Genomic DNA, 21,776 nt, shown 5'->3' with positions numbered 1-21,776 from the left:
TTCCACTTCAAAAATTAAACACACATGTACATTAACATTTTTTGTCTACTTATAGTTAGGTGCTAGCTATGCCAGATTAAAATTTCCTTCTTTCACTTTCCAATTCTGCATTCCCTTCTTTTAATTTTTGTATATTATGACTTCAAGTTAATTTTGTGTTATTTATGCATATAATGACTGGCTAGAAATTTGATCTTCAAAGCTACAGTAATGTAGAATTTGACAAAGAAAATGATGCAGAGAGTCACTTCATGACAACACAATGTTTTTCACAAGGTTAATATTACCTTTTCAGATGTTTTTCAAGGTTGGTTAATCATTTTACAAATATTCAATAATTTAAGTGTCTCAACATTATAAATGTGTATATATAACTCTTAACATAGCATATTGAAAATAAGATATAAAATGAACTGTTCACGGCTTGACAATATGTCATTAAGGCACCTAGTGCTGGCAACCTCAAATTTCTATCTTCCTCAACCTGTGTCATCCTAAAATTTCCAAGATTTAACCCTTGCCTAAAACGTTAACAGGTATTTTTCACAGGACAGAAATCACTTAGAGCAGAATTTCAAACTTAAGGAACTGATCAAATAAAAGAGAAGTTAACCTAAATATTACCATTAAATTAATTTTCATGTAATTGACTTATCACCTGAGTGAGTGATAAGCAGAAACCAACTTTTTCCTAATGTATTTAAGTAGTTTTACACTGGCTCTGATGGATCTGGAGCTTCGTTCATTAGTGAGCCATCAAACCTTGGGCTACACTACAGTTTCTATTCTTCAGATTCTCATCATCTATGGTAACCTGAAGCAGAACCACCTGTGTTAATTTGAAGAACTATGTCAGCTTTGTTATCCTCACAGTCGGGAAGGGATGTAAGAATATTCTTTGAAATTCCAAATTTGAACCATTATAGAACAGAGAAATTCTTTTTTTAACAGTTTAGTTAATTTGTTGTTGTTTTGTTTTGGTACTGGGAATTGAACCCAGGGGTGCTTTACCACTGAGCTATATCTCCAGTCCATTTTTATTTTTTATTTTGAGACAAGGTCTCGCTAAGTTGTCCAGGCTAGCCTCAAACTTGTGATTCTCCTGTCTCAGCCTCCTGAGTAGCTAAATACGCACACACCACTGCAACGAGCTCAATTTAGTTGTTTTAAACTGGCTTCAAATAGTTTAAACAATCTTTGGGGCACTCTTACATATTTCTGATCACTTAATAAACTGATTAGCTGTGGGAGACCAACCTCGCACGTGACTGAGTTGACTCCCCTGCTGGGCAATCTGGTGTCAGGCAACCAGGCTACTAGACTGCCATACTCTTCTAGGGTTCAAGTGACTGTTTTCGTGCCTGGGCATGTCTTGCTACAGCCCCATGGGTGGAGCTAGGCTCACCTGTTCCTTTGTAATATTACCCCTTACCCTGTTTAGGATAGAATCTTCCATGGAAGTGCCTTGTATGTGTTCCCTTCTCTTACTGTGCCCTTGAGTGTGGGCAACCCAGGTTTTTAGTCAACCTGCTGGCAGTGGACATCATGAAGATAGACTCAGCCCTCTGAAACCTGACCCCTTGCCTCATTTGAATAGCTTCTCCTCAATAAAAGGGGTCAGCATGTGCTCTCTCTCTCTCTCTTTCTGCGGACCCTTAAGGTCAGAGGAGCGGTCACAGTGACCCCAAAGAAAAAGGTATTTGTGTCTCTTGTGTGGTTATTCCGTGCAGCCCAGTTAGCCCTGTTTACCTGGAGTGACCCCTGAGCCTTTTAGTCCTGAGAACAGAAACCCGGCAATTAGCCTTTTTTATATATATTCTTTTCATATTTGCAAAGGAGTTCCAGTATCATTTAGCAAGTTAAAAAAAATCAACACATAATACTAATAGCCAAAATATCTCTGTTTATTGTTTGTTTTAGAAATGTGTTTTTTCTTAAATGTTTTAGTTGTAGATGGACACAATATCTTTATTTATTTATTTATTTCTATGTGGTGCTGAGGATCGAACCCAGTGCCTCACACATGTGAGGCAAGTGCTCTACCACTGAGCTACAACCCCAGCCCAATATCTGTTTACTGATACAGCCTGTAGGCTATCTACAATGTGATTTCATGTCCAGTTAATCACTATATGACTTCCATATTCAAATATGTAATGTTCATATGTTCTTCAAAAACATGGCTAGTGTCAAAATATGACTCAAGAATAAACTATTCTTTAGTCACAATGTTCATGGTAAAATATATCTGACAAATAAAAAGTATAAGAATTAAATTTTTGGCAAGAGTACTTAGACTTTTATTACTTTTATAAAAGATGGGGAAAGGAGGATGGAAGGAAATCAACATTCATTACAAAATTACTAGAAACAGGTACTATGTTAAAATACTTTACACAAAACTTCAATCAATTTTAATATTCCCTATGTTCTCTTATCAAGTTATTATAAGCCAATATATTCAAATATCAAAGGAATTAAATATACTCTCTTAGAATCCTGAACTGATTCCATTTTTTCTATGGTGTATATGCAAAACTCATCACATTTTTCAACACTACTGTATAGTCCAAGGTCTCTCAGTCACATTAATTTCAATTATTCTCAGAAAGTTACCCTAAAAATACCATTAGCTCACTGAAATATTCTTTTCAAGAGGCTAGTTGAGTCAAGAATTCAATTCTTACAAGCATGCATTGGTAATATCTGTTATTAATTTCATTATATATACATAAAGATGTGAGCTGCCAATCTTAAAGACTAAATACCCTTTGTTATGGCAATTTTCAGATTTAACCTCCTTTTTCAGTGCCTAGAGGTTGTAAGGAAGAGAAACAGGGTTAGAAATTAGATAGATTGAGCATTTTCAAAACCAAATGTTTTCATTCATTGATTTACAGTAAAATGGTCATTTCAGTGAAAACAGATGCTTTTAAGAGGGTACAGTGTCTGAAAGTCCAGTGCAAAATATCTTGATTAAATACATTTGAAAAAGAAATAAACTGAATTTGAGTTTTAAGCATTAAGAATACTATACATGAAATAAGACCATAAGCAACTTTATATTTATATTTAGTGATTTTAATTAAATAATAAAAATTCTAATGACTCAGCAAAATGTGGAAAATGTTTATAGCACTATTAAAAGAAAACAACAATAAAAATTTTATCAGTATAATTATATAAATATTTGCATAGACATTAAAATTAACTTTGAAAACAGCTGATCTGAGAGCTAATTGATTTGTAGATAAAAAACAATTATCAATAAAATGACAGTTTGAAAAATATCATCACTATATGCATCTGCAATGGTTTCGCCATTTTAAGGATATGAGTGTCTGTGTCTTAGTTTCCAGTTTTCTTTCTGGAAAGCAAACACCACAACTCCCCTATATCCTCCACAATGTTTAAAGCAGCATCCAGTGCCCAGACAGAACCAGTCAGTACTACTGATGAACACCAAATGCAGACAACATAAAAATGAGAACTTACTGTTATTTGTTGGTTCAGGAAACCCAGCCTTTGGACCACTCCAGCCTTTGTTTTCTCCTGTCTGAAAGATTAAATCAATTGTTTAAATCCAGAGAAAAAGGCTTACTTACAAAATGAAATAAAATACTGACAATCAATTAAGCAAAGTAAGGGTAATGATTTCTCCTATGGTAGTTCTGTGCACTCTCTCCAAAGAGAAGATGGCTACAAGAGTAACTAATGGGGCCTGGGGTTGCAGCTCAGTGGTGGAGTGCTTGCCTCACACATAAAGCACTAGGTTAGATTTTTCAGCACCACATAAAAATAAATAGATAGATAGATAGATAGATAGAAAAAATAAAAAGGTATAAGAAAAAGAGTAACTAATGTAAACAGTATCATCTATATTTGAATCTATTTGAAACTCTCCATCAACTTTCAACTGCACATGTAAATTTACAATTCAAAGTATCAAAAAAGCCTAATATTGGTGCAGTGACACACACCTGTAATCCCAGCAGCTTGAGAGGATCAGGTGGGAGGATCATAAGTTCAAAGCAAACCTCAGCAATTTAGTGAGGCCCTAAGCAACTTGGCAAGACCCTGTCTCAAAATAAAATACAATAAATAGGGGCTTGGAACATGGCTCAGTGGTTAAGTGCGCCTGAGTTCAATCCCTGGTAGAAAGAAAGAAAGAGAGAGAGGGGAAGGAGGGAAGGGAAGGGGAGAGAGAGGGAAGGGAAGAGGAGGGGGAGGGTAGAGAAGGGGAGGGAAGGGAGAAAGGGAGACTAATATTAAGTGTAGTGTGTATAAGATAGGCTCTAAGTGATTAAAAAATATTTAATTCATTTGTAAATAAACAATATTAGTTATCACAAATACTAAAGTGACTAAAAGACCTTCATTATCAATCCTAAAGTTAAATTAAGAATAGAAGTGTTAACAGGAACTTACCTCAACATTGTAAAAGCTATTTATTCTAAGCCTCAGGCAAGCACTATTCTAAATGGAGAAAAATGGAAGGCATTCCCTCTAAAATCTGGAACAAGACAGGGATGCCCTCTCTCACCACTTCTATTCAACATAGTTCTCTAAACACTGGCCAGAGCAATTAGACAAAAGAAATTAAAGGCATAAAGATAGGAAAAGAAGAACTTAAATTAGCACTATTTGCAGATGACATGACCCTACCCTAGCAGACCCAAAAGGTTCTACCAGGAAATTTCTAGAACTAGTAAACTAATTCAGCAAAGTGGCAGGATGTAAAATCAACACCCATAAATCAAAGGCATTCCTGTGTATCAGTGACAAATCCACTGAAATGGAAATGAGGACAACCACCCCATTCACAATATCCTCAAAAAAAAAATAAAATACTTGGGAATCAACCTAACAAAAGAGGCGAAAGACCTATACAACGAAAACTACAGAACCCTAAAGAGAGAAATAGAAGAAGACCTTAGAAGATGGAAAGATATACCTTGTTCATGGATAGGCAGAATTAATACCATTAAGATGGCTATATTACCAAAAGTACTCTATAGGTTCAATGCAATGCCAATCAAAATTCCTCGCAGAAATAGAAAAAGCAATCATGAAATTCATCTGGAAAAATAAAAGATCCAGAATAGCTAAAGCAATTCTAAGCAGGAAGAGTGAAACAGATGGTATAGCAATACCAGATAAATAGCACTCTGATGGAGAAACAGATCCCTCCAAGGATGACAGAAATTTTAAAAGATTTTGAAAAACCACTAAAAATTGTTATCAGTATGAAAACCTTGTGAGCAGAAAGAAAATATATTCAATATTTTTTTTCATTCTTTCTTTACATTTAATTTTATTAATAGCTCCAACAGGGACTGAGGTTGTGGCTCACGAGTAGAGCACTCGCCTAGCACGTGCAGGGTCCTGGGTTCGATTCTCAGCACCACTTAAAAATAAATAAATAAATGGGTGAATAAATAAATAAATTAATTAATTAATTAAGGTGTTGTGTCCAACTACAACTAAAAAATAAATATTAAAAAAAAATAGCTCCAATACTGTTTGTACTTATTGAACAACTAACACTATTTAAGTACTTAGAAAAATATTTATGTTTCAGGAATTCTAGAAGAGTTCCACAATTAGCCTCAGGACTGTCTAGACTTTCCAAATGAATAAATTACATTTTTTAAATGTAGAATTAAAAAAAAAACTATTACATAATTGTATTAATTTTTCTGTCCTTTACCTTGATTTTTTATTTTAACTATATATTTGAAACAGGGAAGTAACAATTTTCATCTGAGAGCTTTGTCTAATATTGAAATTTCTCACTCTTTTAGGAGAATATGAAGAAATAAAGTCAACAGGGACAAAGTCAAAGTGATTATTAATTGTTGAGAGACAAAGCCGAAGCAGCCCCAGCAAACTTCCAGCTGATTGGCTCACCGCGGCCCCAGCAAACTTCCAGCTGATTGGCTCCTCTGCAGTGATGCTCATGGGGCTGTTTCCCCGCCTTTTCAGACCACGGAGCTGCTCATTGGGGGATTCTTTTGGCTCCGCCCACGCGACCCAGCTAATCGGCCTCAAGGGCAGGAAGAGTGCCAGTTGAGGTGCTCGCCAGAAGAGCCAGTGGTGCCAGTTGGGCTCTGAGGGAATTCCTGAAGAGCTCATGTGGTGCAGCGTGTGTGTTCTAAAAATAAAGTTTGTTCCTGCTTGATAAGTGGCTCCTGAATTGTGCCCAGCCAGACTGCGGCATTTGGCAGCCCTCACGGAAGGACTGAGGGTAAGTGATAAGGTAAACTGCTCGCCCCTGAGGGCAGGGCGAGAGGATGGGTAGCCATTTTAAGATTCCTCTTTCGTTTTCTTTCGCTTTTGTTTTAAGTTACCTGTCCCTGGAGATGGGTGAGACGGAAGGAAAACTGCTCATATCTGAGGAAAAACTATTTGCGTCTGAGGAACAGATAGGGAGAAAGGATGGATGTACATTTCAGGATAGAAAGGCTGTCATAATGAATTTTTGTTCCATTTTTGTTTCATTTTGTCTCGGTTTTGTTTTGCATTATCTTAGTGAGGGGTATCTTTGTCACGGAAATATGGGATTAAAAATTAGTAAAAAACAAACCGAAAAAATGTTAACTAAATTGTTAGAGGAAGGAGGCACCCCAGTAATATCAAGAACAATTAGGGCATACGTTGAAGATTTAAAAAGGATAGAAAAGGAAAGCCCAGGAACTCTGCCAGTTGACACATTACTGTTATGGATGTTGGTACAATCTTGTTTACTTAGTCAAGGAGAAGACATTTTAGATCAAGTAAAAGAGGAGGCCTCTCGAGATAGTCAGAAAGGGGAAGAAAGTTTAGAGCAGAAAAAGCCATTAGGAGAAAAGTTACAACAGGAGACTGCTACTAACACCTTTCTATCACCAGAGGGCGTAAGTGTCCAACCAACAGCTCCACCTCCATATGCTGGGAGGCCCCCAACCCCCATAGTTGATAGATGGGATCCTGAGACAGGACCTCAAACATTAGCATGCCCTGTATTTGAGCAGGCAGGAGGGCAGCGAATTCACCATGCGTTAGATTTCAAAACAGTGAAGCAGCTAAAAGAGGCTATAACAACCTATGGTCCTCAAGCATCCTTCACTGTAAGCATGGTCGAATCCATTACCAATTTGAACATGATGCCAGCAGATTGGACTAGTATGTGTAAAGCTGTGCTAAATGGAGGACAATACCTGTTATGGAAGGTTGCCAATGAGGAATTTTGCACGGAGACGGCTAGGCAAAATGCAGCAGCCGGTTATTCTCAGAGAAATCTAGATATGTTGTTAGGAAAGGGACCTTATGAGGATCAGCGGCAACAAATTGCATATGATCCTGCCATATATTCACAAATTGCTGTAGATGCGGTTAGGGCATGGAAGACTTTACAAGGACATGGAGATTTACAAGGTCAATTATCTAAGGTAATACAAGGAGCTAATGAACCTTACACTGAATTTGTAGATAGGCTTATTCAAACAGCTACCAGAGTTTTTGGGGATACAGAACAAGCAAAGCCATTAATTAAACAGCTAGTCTATGAACAAGCGAACAGATGGTGCAAGGAGGCCATTAGACCATGGAAACATGGAGATTTAAACACATATATTAAATTATGTAGAGACATTAATAAACAAGGGCAAGTCTTGGCAGCTGCAGTACAACAGACTTTAGATGCCAGGCCAAAAACATGCTACAATTGTGAACAAAGAGGACATTTTAAAAGGAATTACCCCATAGAAGGAGGGTTTAACAATACTAGGTATCAAAGGGATAGAATACCAGGTATTTGCCCATGATGCCATAGAGGGAGACATTGGGCTAATGAATACCGTTCTCAAACCACCATAGAGGGTACTCCGTTATCAAAAAATAGACAAGGACCAGGTGTTTACCCACGAAATCGTGGAGAAAGGCATCGGGCTCCATTGCCAAAAAATGGACATGGGGGCCCAATGCTCCGGAGCCCACGACCACAAATATATGGGGCACTGGAGGAACCCAGCAACACCATCAGGGTAGTGCCCAGGATACATTATCCATTAGATCCCTCACTAGACAAACCATGTCCTAGAACGAGAAAACTCAGCAGCTCATCTCCCAAATTTCACTTCCTGTAACTCTTCTATTTTATACCTCAATCATTTTCTTTATTTCTATAAACATTTGTAATTAATTTCATTCAGTCCTCTAAGTCTTTGACTTTTCCAGTCTCTCTCACTACTTCTAGCTTATTATTTGCCTTGCTTGGATCCCATATCTGACATGTCCCTTCTAGTTCTTAACTATTTACCCCTTTGTCTTTCTGTTCATTCATCCTCAAATCCCCATCTACAGGTCACCTGTTTGCTTCCATGTCCAATATTCTAAAGGCTGCATAACCTTACAAACTGATGTCATTTACATTTGTAGCTTCTAACCATTCATGATAAATGGTCCCTACTCTCTGATATATGAAAGTTGATTAGAAAAATGCACATTCCCATGCATTTGAGAGCTCCATTGAAGTTGTTAAAAATATATTTACTTTTTTGTGCTTCCTTTTTTTTTTTTTTTATTTTCTTTTTCTGGAGGTAGTGGGATGGGGTGGTCCTGGGGATTGAACCTCTGGTGCTATATCATTGAACTAATCTCCAATTCTTTTTAAAATTTTGAGACAGGCTTTCCCTAAGTTTCACAGATGGCCTGGGTTAGATGTGTGGGCCACCATACCCAGCCTCGTTTCTTACTCCCTTTCCTTCTACTAATGGCCAAAGACATTTAAATACTAGGTTACATTTACTGTGATTAACTCTTCATCTTCAACTGAATCCCAAGTCTACTGCTCTCCGATTTCTCCTCTAACACTAATGAAACTGCTTTATAAGGTTCCTATTTAAACATGTCAGATTGATCAGAAGAGCAAATTCTTTTCTTTCTCAAAATATCTCTAAATTAATAATCCAATTCCTTCCTCCCCCAGACATACACACACACACACACACACACACACACACACACACACACACACACCACACCACACACACCGAAACAACAGAAGAGAACATCAATCAAAATCTAGAACCTGAACAGCAGGTTCCAGACTGAACAAGTTGTAACTCTCTTAGCAGACATAAATGCCTGAAATCTAATCTGTAATAAACAGGATAAACATAAGAAATGTGCATACAATTTCTTTTTTTTTTTAAATACTTTTTAGTTATAGTTGACACAATACCTTTATTTTATTTATTGACTTAATATGTGGTGCTAAGGATGTAACCCAGGGCCTCATACGTGTTAGGTGAGCACTGTACCACTGAGCCATAATCCCAGCCCATACATGCAATTTCTTTGGGGAAAAAAGATAGAATAAGAGACAGATTTCCAAAAATCTACATTAATGGAGAAATAATCTTGTTCATGGATCAGAAGACTCAGTATTCTTAAAAAATTTGTAAATAAGAAAGCAAACCATCTAATTCTTTAAAAAGGCAAACATTTTGAACATACACTTCAAGGAATAAACAAACACATGATAATAAACACTCAACATTACAAGAGAAATACACACTAAAATCCAAACAGACCAGAGTAAGACAGGAAGGGAGCAGAAGAAGATGTACTAAAGAATGAAACTGACCAAATTATGTTATGTGCATGTATAAATATGTCACAATGAATCCCACTATTATGTATAATTATAATGCACCAATTAAAAATATCCAAAAATCCAGACATGGTGGTGTGGTGGTGCACACCTATAATTCCAGAGATTTGGAAGGCTGAAGAAAGAGGATCACAAGTTTGAGACTAGTCTCAGCAACTTAGCAAGGCCCTGTCTCAAAATAAAAAGAACTGGAGATGTGGCTCAGGGGTGAAGCACCCTTGAGTTCAATTCCCAGTACCAAAAATAAAAAAATTTTAATTTTAAAAAAATTATGCGCACACACACACACACACACATATACATATCTCCAGAGACAGCATAACCAAACCACCATCAAAAGTGATGGTGGTAGGGGGCTGGGGTTGTGGCTCAGCAGTAGAGAGCTCACCTAGCATGTGCGAGGAGCTAGGTTCAATCCTCAGCATCACATTAAAAAAAATAAATAAAGATATTGTGTCCAACTACAACTAAAAAATAATAATAATTAAAAAGTGATGGTGGATCAGTTCTTAGAAGGCTTGTCTCACATGCACAAGGCATACCAGCCCCCCGACACACACACACACACACACACACACACACACACACAAAATGATACCAACAAGAGCTAGAGAGGATGTGGAGCAAGTTGAATTTTCAAATATTGCTGGTAGGAATGTAAAATAGTACAGCCTCTTTGGAAAAACAGCTTCATAATTTCTTATAAGATTAAACACATACTTATTAAATGAATGCATACATACAGGATATAACAGAGAAATATGTACATACAAAGATTGCTAAGTGAATGTTTATAACTGCTTTATAATAGGCTCAAACTAATGATAAATGTGAGGTAGATAACTTTCAAAAGCATTATGTTAAATCTAATGAATAAACAGATACTTCTCAAAAGAACTATAAACGAATGGCCAACAAATACATGAAAAATAAAATGTTCAACACCATGAGCAATGAAGGAAATGCAAATCAAAACTACAATGAGATTTCATCTCACACCAGTTAAGAGTGTCAGTCATCAATAATACAAATAATAATAAATGCTGGAGAGGATGTGGAGAAAAAGAAACACTTTTACATTGTTATTAGAACTGTAAATTAGTACAACTGCTATGGAAATCAGTATGAAGGCTCCTCAAAAGACTAGGCATGGAACCATCATATATCCAGCTATACAACTTCTCAGTCTTTACCCTGAAGAATTAAAGACATCTCATAGAGTAAGGTACATGCATACTCATTTTTATAGCAGCACAATTCATAATAGTCAAACTACAAAACCAGCCTAAGTCTCCATCTATGAATGAATGGATGGATAAAGAAAATGTGATATATACACACACAAAATACAGTTTTGAATTATTCAGCAAGAAAAATGAAATTATGGCATTTGCAGGAAAATGAATGGAAGTAAAGACCATCATGTTAAGTGTAATACATCAAACTCAGAAAGTTAAGGGTTATATGTTTTCTCTTGTATATGGAAGCTAGAGAGGAAAAGGGGAAGTAAAATCAAAGAGAGATCAGTAGAGGAAAGGGACTAAGGGGTAAAGGATAGGAATGGGAAATACTGGGGAGTAATACTGGCCAAATTATGTTGTTATATTGTATTCATGAATGAATATGTAACAACAAATCCCATCAATATGTACAAATATAATGTACCAATAAAAATGTGGGGAAAAACATCATGCCAAGAAATAAGAAGTAGACACAAAATAACTATATAATGTATGGTTGAATTGTTTAATATACTGCAAAAGGCAAAAAGGAACAGAAATCAGATCACTGCTTGACAAGAGGATGAATATAAGGGATCAGGTTAATTTTATAAAGCATTAAGGAATTTAAGGAAGTGCAAGAAATGCTAAAGGTCTTAATTGTGGTGGTGAGTAAATATGAGTAAATATTATCTATTTGTCAAGTTTCACTGAAGCGCACATCAATAATCTGAATTTTTTAAGTGGGGGTATATTAATGGATAAGCATAGAATATACCTATAAGGATATGTATTTTATTTTTATTTATCAAGCCCTTATGGAATGTTGAATGTATCTTAGACACTATCCTGAATGCTATACAAATACACACTCACAGTGGGAGATGCCCTTGGGACTATAAGAAGATGAGAGAAACTTTTATGTTTGATTTCTTTGTTTAATCTATTGTTTCAATTCTTTTAACCATGAATATATAATACCTATTTTAAAAAAAAAAAACTGCTTTGCAGGTTTTTAAAATTGCTTTTGCCATACCAAAGATCTGTTGACAAATCAAAATATTCAGTACTTATTTATTTGATTTCTCTGCAACATATGACTACCACCTAGTACTTTCAGTCTTTCTCCAATCCTCATTTTTGCAGATATTCCTTTCCCCTCCTTCCTCTTCCATCCTTCATGAATCTTATCTGCTACTCACATCATGTACCAATTACACTGCTGAGAGATCTCTGGGGTCTTTCCCCTCTCTTTTCGGCCACCACAGTGTTAGTTTAGACCCTTGGTATCTCTTTTTGGTGGGGGAGGAGGGGAGTGGTACCAGGGACTGAACTCAGAGACACTCGACCACATCCCCAGCTCTATTTGTGTTTTATTTAGAGATAGGGTCTCACTGAGTTGTGTAGTATACCTCACCATTGCTGAGACTAGCTTTAAACTCTTCTTGATCCTCCTACCTCAGCCTCCAGAGCTGCTAAGATTAAAGGTGTGTGCCACTGAGCCCGGCCTTCAGTATCTCTTGAGGAAACAACTCTACATGCCTACTGGCTGGCCTCTCTGCCTTCAGCCTCACCCTAACCAAATCCATTTTCCACATTATTTACAAATTATCTTTTGAAGAATGCAAAGTAGATCATTTCATTTTCATGTTCAAGACTTGAATGATTCCTCAAGCTCTTTACTTCATATAAAAATGGTGGCCTCAGCTTTTCCTGACTTTCCAGACTCATCCCTGTGTACCCTAGGTTCCAGTATACAATGTTTGTTGTATGATCGAAACCCCTCACTCCCAACATCTAATGGTTCATTCCTTGAGTGTAAAGATCAAGATTCAGTAACCCTGTTATCTTTAGTTTTAATGGGTGTAATGGGTAATTTTATGTGTTAACTTGTGGAGTCATAGTGACCAGATAATTGGTCAAACTTTATTCTAAGTGTTTCTGTGAGAGTTTGGGGATGACATTTACATTTAAATTAGGGCCTTTTAAATAAAGTTGACTGCCCTTCCACATAAGAATGGGGTTCATATTATCAGTTGAAAGCCTGAAAAGAACAAAAAGCTGCTCTCTTGGAGCAAAAGGGAATTTCCCAGCAGATTGCCTTTGGACTGGAACTGGAACTCTTTCTTTCCTGAGTCTCCAGCCTACCAGCCTATCTAACCAGACTATAAAACCCTCCACAATCAAATGGGCCAATTTCTTAAAATAAATCCCTCTGAGTGTTTGTATATGTGTGTGTATGTATGTGGTTGGTTCTCTGGAGAACCCTAATATGGCTTGTATGCAAGAAATGTTTTTCAAATTAATAAAATTAACGCTGATTTTTGTCTTGTTTTCTTTCACTTAATGTATAAATAAGTGTCTGTGAAGAGATGTATTTTGACATATTTTTATAAATTACCAGTTTTAAGTCAATACAAATGTGTTAAGTTAAAACAACATATATACAATATAAGATCTACAGAAACTGGAACATATGTTAGGTTTCACGTTACAAATACTTTTAAAAGAAGAAAAAGCATTAACTAGCCAGGTTATAAAAACAAAATTGAAATTGCTAGCAATACTACACAAATGATTTTTTAAATCATTAAAAGAATCATGGCTGCCTCAAAAGGAAACATAAAGCTAAATATTTTTTAACAGATAACTTTATTTATTATTCTAAACTTCATAAATTTGTTTATGGAGAAACTAAAGATATCTCTGAAACAGAATCCTTATGTAAGAAAGGCCTGATCAAAAGCATATCAGTTTTATAAAAGTACTTATTAGGCCTGTTTCATTATGAATTTCCATATAAATAAAACACTGAATAATTTCTACATATGAATAGATAAAATAAGTTAATGCAAAATAAAATTAAGCCAACTCTCACCAAGTTATCTGCCAAGCCCTGAATTCAGGGTTCTGTGCATCTCTTGCAACAGAGGTAGGTGTTAATGATGTCATTAACTGCTGTAGAAGAAATTGGGGACCATGAACACAGGTCTTGGCAGAAAACAAATATCCTCTGAGTTTATCTTTAAATTTAAAGTAAACAGAAAAATCAGTTTATAGAGTGTCTGTCTAATATAGTTCTTGCCCTAAAGGGATACGTCAGAATTCTTATTTCTGTGTTTTTAGCTTAATTCCCAAAATAAAGGCTAAAACCTCTGTTCTTAAAAGGTGCAGATTAAGACTACGTCTATAGACAAAAACAATTAACTGACAAAAACAGTCATTCAATAAGTTAAAAATTATTTAACTAATATTACAGAATATGTACAATCATATAAAAATTTTTATTATTAGCTAATTATAAGATTATAAATACTAACTAATATTTCATCCTTCCCCTTAAATAGATGTTATTTTGCACCTGGAATATCTGTCTTATATAAAGATAGAGCACTGCCTCAGAAAAGTTAAAATTGACACCTACTTTAATACTAGTCATAATCAGAATTTGTTAATCACTTTAATATTCTGACAGAAAGCACACAGGCATGTAAGCTTTATTCTCACCTTGTCAAGTTGATCTTGAAGACTAGTGGATGCTTTATAACCAAGTTGTAACAGCATTGCTTCTGCAGCATTTTTTTTGGCTATCTTTTTATTAGGCCCTGTTCCAGTAGCAACTTCATTGCCTATCTTGACCTGATAAAATTAAAGAAAGAAATTAATAATAAGTGTGTTGACAAACAGGAAATCCTTACATTATAAAGCATTGTATTCCACTCTAATATTCAAAAATAAAAAGCTCAGTCCAAAACAAAATAGGAAGATAAATCCCACTATTTTATAGATATAAATGAAGAGAGAAAGCTTCATTAGCCACATGCCACTTTAAAAAAACACTTCACAATGATAATGTACTGAATATTAACTGCGAATACAAATAAAATATTAAAACCAAGATTTCAAGACCATGGTTTTAATTGACAAATAAAGACTGGATAGATAAAATTTGAAAAGGAGGGTATTTTAAGCATTCCACCTCATTCCCAGTCCCCACCATCTACCAACACATAAGGTAAGCATCCTTCGAAGTTCTTGGCTGCACAATGCAGCAATTAGATCACTCAAGCAATTCTGAATCCCTTAGTCCCCACAATGGTTTGGTAGGCACTCACTGTCCTAACTAATTTCCCTGATAGCCCATGAATTCATGATTTTGGCCTTGCTCCATCTATTACATTCATTCTTCTAAATTTTGTTTCTAATTCCATTTGTCTCCAATTCCCAGCAGTCAATGGACTCTGGCTGCAAAATGTAACATAAAATTAAAAGATAGACATTAAATGATAAACTCTGGGTACATAACCCGTGTGAACTCACAGGCCCGTCAAAAACTCATCTTGTCTATTCTAACATGTCCTTGACACTAGTATGTATCCATCAAGTTAACAGGTTTACAAGTTCAAATGTAAACATCGTTTTATTTTCTGCTATCAAGTTTTAGTTTGTCTTTCCCCCATATCTCTATTCCAACCTGAGGATTTCTAAATGTTTTCAATAGCTTTATCAGTTTTTAATATAAAGGTTAGAAATACCTGCATCACAAATTCTCGACGTCGAGGCATTCCTCTTTCTGAAAGCAAAACATAATCTGGTTCCTTTTCTTTTTTGGCCTGTTGAATTTGAGCCAGGCGACTAATGGGGTTCATTCCTTGACCATATTCTGGTCCAGCCTACAAAATAATTAAAGAAAAAAATTTCAAAATAAGCCTAGAAAACTTGTTATTGGATCATTAAAGAAACCATCGTTCTCCCCTCTATCTCTACACCCCTAAAGTGTGACTGCAGAAGGTAAACAAGAGTCATTTATGAAGATTTATGAAGGCAAATCATAAAATAGACCCATAAATAAGGCTTTTATGGGATTTAGACTTACAGGTCTTATAAATAAATTGGCTCAACCATGTCTTAAAAAATTGATTCAATTCTTCAGTATGGTATAATTGCTTCACAACTTCGTATTCACCAAAAAGAATGTGAGAGCATAAGCCATGGACTGGGAAGAGATGTTTGCAACACACATATAACTTAACAAGAAATCTCCAATATTCAAATTGTGTTTTTAAAAACTCCTAAGTGGTATTAAGAAAAAGACAATATAAAAGGGAAATGGGCAAAAAGATGACAGATATTTCACACACAAAAAAAAAAAACACATATGAAAAGATAACTTCATTAGAACTTGAAAAATGCATATTAAAACTACAGTGAGATACTAGTTCACCCCTCCACCCACCCAGTTTATCAAAAATTAAAGTCTAACAGCACCAACTGGTGAGAATGGGAAGTAATATAAACTTTTTTTTAAGATGGGGTCTCATTATGTTACCCAGTAGACTTTTTAAAAAGTTTAAAATTCATAAGCCAATACTAAAATTTGTGTGAAACTACAAAGGACAAATAACCAAAACAACCTAAGATTCAGAGTGCCTGATTTCAAGATTATAAAACTATAGTATTCAACACAGTATGTGTAGTATTGGCATAAAAATATATAAAGAAATCAACGAACAGAATTAGCATCTGGAAATACACACACACACACACACACACACACACACACAGAGTCAACTTATTTTCAGAAAATAAGTTGGTCTTGTCAACCAGTGATACTAGGACAATTTACAGGCAAAAAGCAAGGAACTTCAATACATATCTCATGCCATTTATAAAAATGATTAACTCAAAATGTTACGCATAATATTAGCATAATTTTTAAAACTCCAAAATTTCCAGAATATAGGCAAAAATTGTGTGGTCTGGTTAGGTGACAATTTCTTAGATACAATGCCAAAATCACATTTGTAAATAATAATAAATCAGACATCTTCAAAATTAACAATTTCTGCCAGGCCTAGTGGCACACACCTGTAATCCCAGCAGCTCAGGAAGCTGAGACAGGAGGATAAGGAGTTCAAAAAACTCATCTTGTCTATTCTAACATGTCCTTGACACTAGCATGGTGTGTCAAAGCTAGCCTAAGCAATAGTGAGGCATTAAGCAACTCAGTGAGACCCTGTCTCTAAGTAAAATACAAAATAGGGCTGGGGATATGGCTCACGTGTCCAGTGCCCATGAGTTCAATCCCCAGTACAAAAGAAAGAAAGAAAGAAAGAAAGGCCTCTCATATACAATTATTCTTTTAAGTGAGCAAGAAATTTTTTAAGTAGACAAAAGATCTGAATACTTTATCAAGCCTCGTATGCCTTAAGCACATAAAAAGATTCTCACTATCTTGAATCACTGGGGAAATGTAAATTAAAACTATAGTGAGATACCAATAACACAGGTATTTGAACACCTGAAATTTTAAGGCTAGTTTTATTAAGTTTTAGCAAAGATGTAGAGCAAATGGAATTCTCAGACAAGGCTGATGACAAAATGAGACAGTAGAGTGGTAGTACTTTGACAAATAATTGGCAGTTTCTTAAAAAGTTGGATATACACTTACAAAATGACTAAGCCATTCCACTTAGAAGTATTTAACCAAGAGAAATGAAAGCATATGATCATAGATGATTTCTATACAAATGTTCATACTGGCTTTATGTACAACAACCAAAAACTAGAAACATCTCAAATATCCAACAAGTAAAAGGATAAACAAATGGTCATATATCCATACCATGAAATACTGTACTACTCAGCCATAAAATAGAACAAATGATCGATATATGAAACAACATGGATAAATCTCAAAATAATCATGCTTGGTAAAAGAAGGCAGAAAAAAGGAATGGTTTCTTGGGAACTGAGAGTGAAGGATTATCAAGAAGCCTGAGGAAACTTTTGGGAACAATTTATGAATTCAGTATCTATTTCTGGAGAGGGGAGGTACCAAGGATTGAACTCAGGGGCACTCAAACATTAAGCCACATCTGCAGCCCTATTTTGTATTTCTTTTAAAGACAGGGTCTCACTGAGTTGCTTAGCACCTTTTGCTAAGGCTGGCTTTGATTTCACAATCCTCCTACCTCAACCAGTGTATCCAATCTCAATTTAGTGTCTTGATTATGGTCAAGGCTTTACAAGTGTGTACATGTATCAAAATATATCAAAAAAAAAGTGCACTTTAAACATGTACATTACACTATGCATAAATATAAATATGCATATATATTAGAAAAAGAAACATTTCAAAACTGTAAAAAAATACATACAAACTAATAATGGTTGTCTGAGGGAGGTGGCATTGAGCATGTGACAGAAAAGGAAGATACAGAGAGTCTAAACCTATTGAAATTCTTTCTATATGCTATATTTAAGTTCTATGCTCTATACTCAAAGGGGGCAGTAGGTCTTACTCATATTTAATTAGCATGCTTTTCAACTTATATACAAGTTTATAAATAGATTTTTGCATGTATTATGAGTTAAAAACAAAAATTCTTTATAAAGCAAATATTCTTTTACCATATGAAGTTTCTTTACGTTTTTCTAAAAACGAAGGTCTGCATATATCATATGGCTGAAACTTTACTTCCACCAGTGAAAATTTGTTCTTAAACAGGTAGTAGAGACAAAGACAATCACTATATTACAGATTACATGTTACAGTAATCTTATGTAAGAGACACTGTGTAGTCTTAGCTCTTTCTAATAAAATACTGACACTCAGGGTCTTGATAATGTCCACACGGTGCTTCAGGTACAGCCTGCAGGTCAGTTCCTTCAGCCTCTTTTAAACTATGTTTAGTATTCTGGAATTTATCCAAAGAGAAATGAAAAACCCTAATAAGCAGAGGCATGGCATGATTAGATAGGTGTTTCTAAAAGATCACATTTTTTAAAAGATCATTTTGTATCCAGAGTACTTGTAAGAAAGTTAAAACCTGACTGCAGCCAGGTGTAGTAGCCACGCCTATAATCCCAGGGACTCAGAAGCCTGAGGCAGGAGGATTGTGAAGTAAGTTCAAAGCCAGCCTCAGCAACTTAGCAAGGCCCTGAAGTAACTTAGCAAGACCCTGTCTCTAAATAAAATATTAAAAAGGCTGGTGATGTAACTCAGTGGGAAAGAAATCCTGGGTTTAATCCCCAGTACCAAACAAAATAAAATAAAACTGACTGTAGTAGTTCAGGCAAGAGATCATCGTGAATTTGACCAGAAGGGACAGACAGAAAGAACCAAATAAAGACATATTTAGATGATAGAATCAACAGGACTTGATGATTTATTGGATATAAAGGGTAATAAAGAAGTTTAAAGTGACTTCTAGCTTTCAGTTTCAGCAGATTTGGATGGTGGTGGCAGTCACTAAGATAAGGAATGCTGGTAGAGAAAGACATTAGAAGGAAACAAGAAGAGTTTGGGACACAGAGTCTGAGATGCCTGTGAAATATTAAGCAATGGTGCCTAATACACAGTGTAGAGTGCAGAAGAGTGCTTGCAAATAATCTATCTAAAGACTGACTTGAACCCCTAGAAGTAAAAGAGCAGTCTAGGGAAAGAAGAAGAGGAAAAAGAGCAAAAACTACCATCACAAGGATTAGGTGGAGAGGGAGACGAGAGAACAAAAGAGACTTTCAGCTTTTGATAAAGTACTTTTCTACTTCTACTCACATTCTAAATAAAATTTGAACAAATTATAAAAGGGGTGAAGGAGGGATGATGGGAAAAGACAAATACAAACAATAATTGGAAAGTATAAGATTGCAATCCCAGAAAAAAGGTAAAAAAAAGCTTTGAGTCTGGCACTAGAAGTATGCCTAGCACATGAAGATATTCAAATAAACAAACATGCATTCCCAATGGTAATGTTGTATTTTCCTCTTTGACTCTTATAAGAATGTCTTAAAGTATCAAAACAAATTGTTGTAGATATAGATTCCAATGACAAAGACCATATGCATAAATCCAATTGAGATAAAGAAGGAATCCTGAGAATACTGAGAAAGGATTGATTTCTTTCTTTGATTGAAATTAATTAACAGTACCTTTGACAATTAAGTTATTCCTGAGATAACAAGTCTTAGATTCTACAAACCAGAAAGAACAGTCTGATATATCCAGAAAATTTTATGTCCAGCATTGGAAAGCCTTCTTTAAAGTTTCATCTTGTGGAAAAGAACTGTATTGAAGAAAGGATAAAACCCAAAGACACCATCAGAGAAGCTGTACATGTTAACAGCATAACTCCATAGAGTAAATTTAAAATCCAAAAGGAGATCACAATTAACCAGTTTCAAATGGACACTAAAGTCAGACACAACAGGATCTGAAATCTGACTCTGCTACAGGATTTGGGGTAACACAAATGGCCTCATCTCTAAGATGGGTATAACAGCTACACCACAGAATGATCAAGAAGATGATGAGACAGTGTGATAGTTTTATTATTTTAAATAAAATCAAAGCAAATCACCTCAGATATTTTCTCTACTTCTATTGAACATAAGGAACTGTATGATGTATAAGACATAAAAAGAAGTGAGAAAAATGTTAAAAGTTGAGATTCTGTTCCAAACTGACCCATTTATCAGCAATTATACTTAAAATTCTACAGAGTCCAAATCATTATATACATGTTGTTTTCTCAAAAAATAAAAATAAAATAAAAATTACATTTCAGAGGCTAGCTACAGGATTTATTTTACATAAGACAGACACAGCACAAGTAATTTCAAGTGTGATGTAAATAAGGAAAAATGCAGGGGGGTAACCAAGTCTAGGAGTGGAGGAGGATCAGAGAAGGGTTCCCTGAAGAAGTCAAGTTTAAGCAGAAATATGAATGATAGATAGGAGGAAGTTCCAGAATAATGTGTTTATAGAAGCAGTAGCAAATAATTTTAAGAATTTAAAATGATTCTCCCATCCTTTGCCTCTGGGAGATTAAATTTTAACAATAATCTTGTTTTTAACAGCTAAACTTGGAACAAGAATTAGATTTACACCCTACACTTTAGAAATATATAGATTTTTTTATAGCCCAACAGCTTCAAATTCTTATATTAAGATTAGATTTAGTTTAATAGAATAAGTGGAAATAATTGTAACAAGTTTTGTACTTCATGTTAATGTAAAGCACTATCTTTCCATTATAGAAAAACTACACCTTTTTTATATTGAAGGCTTTACAAATATATATCATGGGTAAATTCACATACATATAAAATGTGAACAGTTATTAGATACAAAATGCTAATAGTTGATGTTTATTGAGTAATTATGTAGGGACAAGTGTATGCAGTATTGCATACATGGCATACATTAAGGATGTCTGAGTGGCAGGCCACTCCCCTTGTGCTAGGTGTGTGAGTGGCAGGCAGCTTACCCAGCAGGCACAACCCTGGGCATGAGGCCTTGTGTTGCAGTCTCTATGCTTGCTCCACTGCCCACTCCTCAATAGGTTGCTGCAAGGGCAGTTAGCAGAATTGCATTGGTGGCTACCTGTAATCTGCTTAGCTACTGTCTGAGTATATATACATGGTAACTGTGCAATAAAATCAAACCTGCTTCCTGCTTGGTCTTTGGAGATCTTGAATAGTGACTCCGCAGCCACACTCTCCTTTACCCTATTCCATGGATCTCCTCAATGGGAAGAGAGAGCCCACGCATAATTATTTCTTGCATTATTATTATTAGCAATATATACTTAATATATACTTACTGCATTTTGTGCATTGCTTTGAGACAACAATTTGACAAGCAAGAATAATTACCATTGCCAATTTATAAGGAAGAAATATACCATTAGAAAAGTTAAGTGACTTATTCAGGTCACAGGGAATCATACTCAAAATTGACTCCAAAGGTCATGCTCTTACTAGGTATACCCTCCTCCCTTACAGCATATGAATGAATGCCAGTATTCTTCAGAACCAATATGACTCATGATGAGTGAATCCTTTATTTTTTGTCTACCTCAGCTCTAATGTAGAATACTATTTCAGTGAATGCATAA

General features: G+C 35.4%; 1 protein-coding gene across 12 annotated transcripts in view; it reads right to left on the bottom strand.

Annotated features, from left to right (window-relative positions):
• The window catches only part of Stau2 (staufen double-stranded RNA binding protein 2), a 313,847-nt gene that overhangs the window by 169,247 nt on the left and 122,824 nt on the right, over positions 1-21,776 (bottom strand). For all 12 annotated transcript variants that reach the window (XM_071602282.1, XM_027947886.2, XM_071602290.1 and 9 more), the window contains 3 exons: positions 15,411-15,548; positions 14,383-14,514; positions 3,496-3,556 (listed from right to left, as the gene is read on the bottom strand). In XM_071602282.1, the coding sequence (XP_071458383.1) occupies positions 3,496-3,556; positions 14,383-14,514; positions 15,411-15,548 (331 nt within the window). The remainder of the gene's footprint in view (positions 1-3,495; positions 3,557-14,382; positions 14,515-15,410; positions 15,549-21,776) is intronic.

Source organism: Marmota flaviventris, chromosome 15 (assembly GCF_047511675.1).
Source record: "Marmota flaviventris isolate mMarFla1 chromosome 15, mMarFla1.hap1, whole genome shotgun sequence".
In the NCBI taxonomy this organism is placed as follows: domain Eukaryota; kingdom Metazoa; phylum Chordata; class Mammalia; order Rodentia; family Sciuridae; genus Marmota; species Marmota flaviventris.
This window is presented reverse-complemented; position numbering and strand designations above follow the sequence as displayed.